This window comes from Photinus pyralis, unplaced genomic scaffold (assembly GCF_008802855.1).
Source record: "Photinus pyralis isolate 1611_PpyrPB1 unplaced genomic scaffold, Ppyr1.3 Ppyr1.4_LG4, whole genome shotgun sequence".
In the NCBI taxonomy this organism is placed as follows: domain Eukaryota; kingdom Metazoa; phylum Arthropoda; class Insecta; order Coleoptera; family Lampyridae; genus Photinus; species Photinus pyralis.
The window spans coordinates 49,853,943-49,859,627 of record NW_022170511.1 but is presented as its reverse complement, the minus strand read 5'-3'; the positions used below and the strand labels follow the sequence as shown (position 1 = coordinate 49,859,627).

The following is a 5,685-nucleotide window of genomic DNA, read 5'->3' as shown; positions in this document are numbered from 1 at the left end:
ATTTTGTACCTGCGCGCATTAACGACGTACCTTCTGACAATTTTTTTTATTAAATAAAATATTGTTATAAGTTTATACATTAAAACTTTGGAATATCTTGGTTTTCACTGAGTACGACGATTTCAGAAAATGTGGTAGCTTGGTATGGAAGCCTTTCACGCACTTTCGATGCTTGTAGGTTATTTTTGTTACCATAAATGAATTCCCTGACACCAAAGAACATATGCCTAGACACCTTCACGTCCCGACGTGCTATATTTAGTTTTCTTCAAAAATATTACATTTAATCAACCCCACCCCCTCTAAAATCTACCCACACGGAAAATGTCACGTGTTCTTCGGGCCAAATCGTCTAAATGGTTTTAAGGAACAGTTGTACCAAGTGGCACCTTGGTATCACAAAATGCAGTATCTTTCAAGAATTGCCGTTATACCGCTAGTACTACGAGTATTGACTATTTAATTGATGAGATTCTGGGTGGAAAATGTCTACCTATTTTTGATGTTAGTTTTTTATCGCTTGATGGTGGATCTAAATGTTTAGCTAATGCTACGCATAAGGAACGAAATCCCGCAACAAAATCTCAATCCCGGTATTTGCGGGATTGTTAGATGTTAATCCTGCGGGATCCCGGTATTTGCGGGATCCCGCAAAACTTTAAATAAATTGGCTAATAAGCAATTCTGTGCGGTTAACTTCTGTATTAAAATAAATCGCTAATTATCACAATATTTAACAAAAAAGTACCTTCGGCCTAACTTAGAGCTCAAAAAAACCTCAACGGTAAAGCACAAATGGTGAACTTCTAAAGTGCCTCAAAAATCATGGTACATTTTTAACGAAAAAGTTACAATTATTTAAAAAATAACTTCTCCGTTATGCGTTTCATTAACAAAGTAAACAGAGTCGTCCCCTTGGTCGACAAATTCCTCAGTCCCGCAAATCCCGCGGGATCCCGCTCCATTTATGTGCGGGATTAATTCCGCAAAAATGCTGCGGGATCCCGGTATTTCGGGATCCCGCGATCCCGGTATTGCATTCCCTAGCCCTACGCAACTATACTTCGTTCACCCAACAGAAATAGTTAAGCCACTCCTACAAAATTTGGGCCAATGTAAGCAGCAACCAGTTTTACAACCACAAAATTATAAAAAGCGGAAAATTTGAAAAATCAAATTGAAATGTCACTTGCTCAAGACTAATTATGGCGCTATCTCTCTAAACATAACTCGTGGCAAAAATAGTAAAACCTGCAAACTGTTAAATACATGTAAATATGCAACATAAAAACACTGTTTATATTGAGAAAAGTACAAAAAAGTATTATTACAGCAGCACAAAGTTTTGAAATTACAAGTGCACTTGAATATAAACAAAGGTACATAACAATTTAAATCCTGTATCGCTTCACTCGGATTCGGACTCCGTTGATGTCGAGTCATCTCCCACATGAATTACTAATGGCTCCACTACGATGTCCATTAAAATGTCAATTTGCCACATTTTTTCCTCTTCACTTTGAGCATGGCGAATTGCGTTCTTCCAATTTTCAGCAGTAACATGTTCCACTGCTTGTTGAAATAGTGGATGAAGGTCTTTCATTTTAAATGTGGTGTTGTTTCTGGCCACTTCACCTTTTATTTGCGCCCATATCAGTTCAATTGGATTCAATTCGCAGTGATATGGAGGCAATCGCAGCACGGTACGATTGTGTTCCTTTGCAATTTCATCAACTACATATTTTGGTGTAACAGCTGCCCGTTTCACAAGCTGCAGAAGTTCAGCTCTTACCATATCTTCTTCGTAAGGTATCGATTTGCTTGTTAACCAAGTTTGTATATCAGCTTTTTTCGTACTGGTGTTTGGTATTTTTTTCACTTTTCCTGCTATGATATGAAGCGTTGTCCATTATAATCACAGATTGTTCATCAAGATGTGTAACGATTTCCATAAACCACTTTTCAAAAACTTCACTGGTCATTTCTTCGTGATAATCCCCTGTTTTTTTCGATTCAAAACACAGCAAACCTTCCTCGACGAAGCCATCCTCGGACCCTATATGGAGAACAATTTCCTTTGCCCGATGCATCTTTCAATCCAGTTGATAGCCCGTTGATAAATGCCTGTCTTGGAGTGAGAATTGTGGTGTCCTTCCATACTTTGCTTACAGTATGCCCAGCATTCACCCAAGTTTCATCTAGGAAATACAACTTCCTACCTTCTTCACGATATTTTCTAATTTCACGCAAGAACCGACGCTTCCAAGTAATTATTTCGTCCTTTTCCTTAAGAACACTATTGCGTGACCTCTTTTCGAATCTACAATGACAAGTACATAATATACATACACGTAAAGAAAAAAGGTTTACTGACCGAAAACCTATTTCTTTTATTAATTTCCATAAAGTAGTTCGTTTCAAATGGGGTAAGTCTTCGTCTTCGTGTAACACTGCCAAAACTTTACTCAGGGTAGGTGGTTCATTTCTTTCAAAGAAAGAATGAAGCAAACGTCGAAGAATACTTTTAGTTCCGGAATCAATATTGTCCAAAATTGCTCGTGGTCGATAATATTTTTTAGGTGAATGAAGTTCGTGTACCTCTGTATACTCCCGAAGAATCTTGTAGACACTCGGAATGCTTACACCTAAATTACACAATAATAAGTAAAAATGAATGTGCCTAAGATGAAAATTACCTGCTGCTTTAGCCGTAAACTCAACTTTATCCGTTTTAGATACCTCCGGGTTGTCTTCCGAATATGCCTTGAAGATATTTAAAATGCCAGTTTTGTCTTCAACTGAAAAGTGCTTGGCAGAACGTTTTTTCGGTGGAGAGAAAGCAGCACCGGCGACATTCATGTTTGCGTACAACTTTTCTTGATCGCGAATAATATAACCCTAAAAACAGGCATGTAAAAATCGTGTATAAAATTTTATAATTACTCACCTGACTATCTTTAGAATACACCGACGAGTCTTTATAAAGACTATTTTGTGTGAATAAAGGAGATTAATGGCAAATTGACGCAAGTAAAGATGTAAAAACGTAAAAACCGCAGAAACGCAATAGGCAAGATGACAGATGACAGATTACCCAATTCGGCCAATTCGCTTTACAAGTGTGATTGTGGCTTCAAAAATTACACCAATAACAATGTCGTATTCAAATGTGGCGGTAATTGTTGAGGAGGGGCTTAACTATTTCTGTTGGGTGAACGAAGTATAGTAAAATGTTCTACAGCACCTTGTTAAAAATATCCAGTATCTATTCTAACCCTATATCCGTCCTGGACTTGTTCGTTCCAGAAATATTCAATCAATTCCGATTTAAATGTACCTACGTAACTATTATATTTGTCACTATGCCTCAAACCAAGTTTTTGCTGTTTTCTCGTAAGAACTAGCTAAATAATAATTTTATCGATCGTAATGTAGTGGTATTAATATTACAAGCACTTTCAAGAGCTTCAAGATAGTCTAGGGGGTGTAATGTACCATCATTTTCAAAAATGGGTAACATTTTGACAATTTTGTTAATATATAACACCATGAACATTTTCATACTTGACGCCACTGTGTGAACTTGTGACATTATAGGGGTAGTATTGGAGAAATATTGGAGGTGAACGGGGGGATCTGGCGAAAATTTGAAGACAGATTAATTACGAATATTTCGACGATTTGAATATTAAGCTATAATTAACAACAATCCTACATATAACTATTCCACTTTGGTTTGGTTCTAGTTTCATGAGGACACCAATATTTGATTGTAACACAGCGTAAAGCTCGTTTCTCCATAGTAACAACCACCGAATGTAGTAATAACACTTCGTTTTAACGTACAGTCACAAAGGAATAGAGCAACTGCAGCGCTTTTGTTCAAATCAAATTTACGTTGAAATCCAAGCACCCCCAAACATCGAAAGTGTCGTTTTGGGAGAACGTACTTCTACTACGTTAAATGTAGCCCTATACACCGAAAATTCCGCATACAATCACTTTTGTTAGTAAACGTACTGTCCCTCTCACACATACCGCAACAAAAGCAAAAGTTAGAAACCACCACCAACATTTTTTTGGAGCCGCGAAAGTTTAATCTTTTTTTCGATCATGATGGAAACAGTGCGAAGCCGCGTCTTCGCAATAATATAAACCAAATATTACACAAGAGAAAATTTTTACTAACAAAATAATGGGAAAGGAAATCACAAGGAAGCATCCAATAACGTGAGTCATACATTGTTTTCACCCCCTGACAAATATTATAACCTGCTTGAAACACGTATGTTCCCCGTTTCACTGGGACCATAACAGTTGAGATCTCAGTCATATAATCTAAAAGTAGGGATAGAAATTTAGGGGACAGCTACTATATAATTTTAGATTACACCTACCTACATATGTGAATAATACACAATTGTCTCATAAATCTCAACGGTATCGTGTTGTAATAAAATAGGGTGTAACTTCCTTAATGAGCGCGGACTAAAAATATTCATTACTTTCCCTGCAGATAGGCGGCGGCGGCGCGCGGAAAAAATTATTTAAGTGAAAGTTTATATTTTTCGACATCTTAAATTAATATCTCGCCGAGTACGGCAGGAGCTCGCACGTTAAATAGGTTCAGTCAATTTTTCGGTCTCTTGAGTTTCGCCTTTTCCTGCCGTTTTTAGTCAGGGTTGTCCGTAATTGATGACGGCAATAAAAAGAATTATAATGTAACTTCGATTGATTTCAAAATCCTTCTTTACGTATAGGCGCGTAAAGAAGAACTTTTAGTGATTCTTGTAAACATGTCTGAAGAAGAAAAACAATTATTACTTTGATTCGAAATTTGTACTTATACTGCGTTCATGAGGCTTGTCTTTATAACGAACGCAAAAGAGTTTGGAAAGTCAAACTTTACATATGCTATGTGTGTAAGCATGTGTAAAGCTACAACTTTACACACGCAAATACTTTGGTAACGTGGTTTTGAAGTTTAGCTACATTAATCAATAATTCCCAAATAATTTTTAGCATACATTTTAATAATACTGTTTACTTTACAAACTTGGATATTTTTTCATGTGCTTTAGTCCAACAAAATCCAAAATCTTACTAAGAGCTGGTACTGTTAATAATGATAAGTGTGTGACTGTTAGTTATTCCTACGTGTTCCGGTTTATTTCGATTGCATTTCGTCAGAGGGCAGGAAACTGGTATTAATTCACTAAATACCCAAGAGAAAGAAGGAATTTATTAAGAGTTAGTAATTAAAGAATTTATTCAAAGAGCTTACGAAAGAATTAATTGATCTCAAACATTCTTAGAACTTAAATCGAAAATCTTACTTCTGGACAGTGAGCCACTGATTTTGAAATTAACGAAATAAATGTGTAAATAATTAATGTCGAAGAACCGTCGTCCAACTGAGGCAGAACGAATTCTTTTTCGGTGAACAGTTTCTCTACAGTCTAATTTTCGTGGTGCAAAACTGAATCTCAGCCAAAAACCAAACACTTTAGACCACATTAGATCACATTTTAGTGTCCCAAAGTCGAATATTGTTACCACTTGATGATTCGCAAGTCAGTAACCAGCTCTAACGCTGCTCGACCCGTAATGCCTTGAAAACAATCTCCCTTATCTTTTTGAATTAATTACGCGCTCAACTTGCATAGGTTTGCTTTGAAGGTTCAG

General features: G+C 36.6%; 2 protein-coding genes across 4 annotated transcripts; both read right to left on the bottom strand.

Annotated features, from left to right (window-relative positions):
* Positions 1-1,285: 1,285 nt before the first annotated feature.
* On the bottom strand, positions 1,286-3,050 carry LOC116169716. 3 transcript variants are annotated; one of them, XM_031485872.1, is made up of 3 exons: positions 2,697-3,050; positions 2,375-2,645; positions 1,286-2,320 (listed from the first exon to the last, which is right to left on the bottom strand). In XM_031485872.1, exons 1-3 carry the CDS (start codon positions 2,857-2,859, stop codon positions 2,014-2,016), a joined length of 741 nt encoding a protein of 246 aa, XP_031341732.1. In that variant the 5' UTR covers positions 2,860-3,050; the 3' UTR covers positions 1,286-2,013. The 3 variants fall into 3 exon arrangements, with proteins under 3 accessions (XP_031341732.1, XP_031341731.1, XP_031341730.1); XM_031485871.1 differs by having other exon boundaries at positions 2,375-2,898; positions 2,948-3,050; XM_031485870.1 differs by having other exon boundaries at positions 2,375-3,050.
* LOC116169220 lies at positions 1,409-1,795 on the bottom strand. Its single transcript, XM_031485248.1, has one exon. It carries the CDS (start codon positions 1,793-1,795, stop codon positions 1,409-1,411), a length of 387 nt encoding a protein of 128 aa, XP_031341108.1.
* Positions 3,051-5,685: the final 2,635 nt, after the last annotated feature.

Excerpts from the sequence above, each read along its gene's own strand:
- LOC116169220 (XM_031485248.1), bottom strand. The coding sequence starts at position 1,795 with ATGGTAAGAGCTGAACTTCTGCAGCTTGTGAAACGGGCAGCTGTTACA.
- LOC116169716 (XM_031485870.1), bottom strand. The coding sequence starts at position 2,859 with ATGAATGTCGCCGGTGCTGCTTTCTCTCCACCGAAAAAACGTTCTGCC. Across the intron at positions 2,321-2,374 it reads ATAAAAGAAATAGGTTTTCG|ATTCGAAAAGAGGTCACGCA; the intron begins GTCAGTAAACCT and ends TTGTCATTGTAG.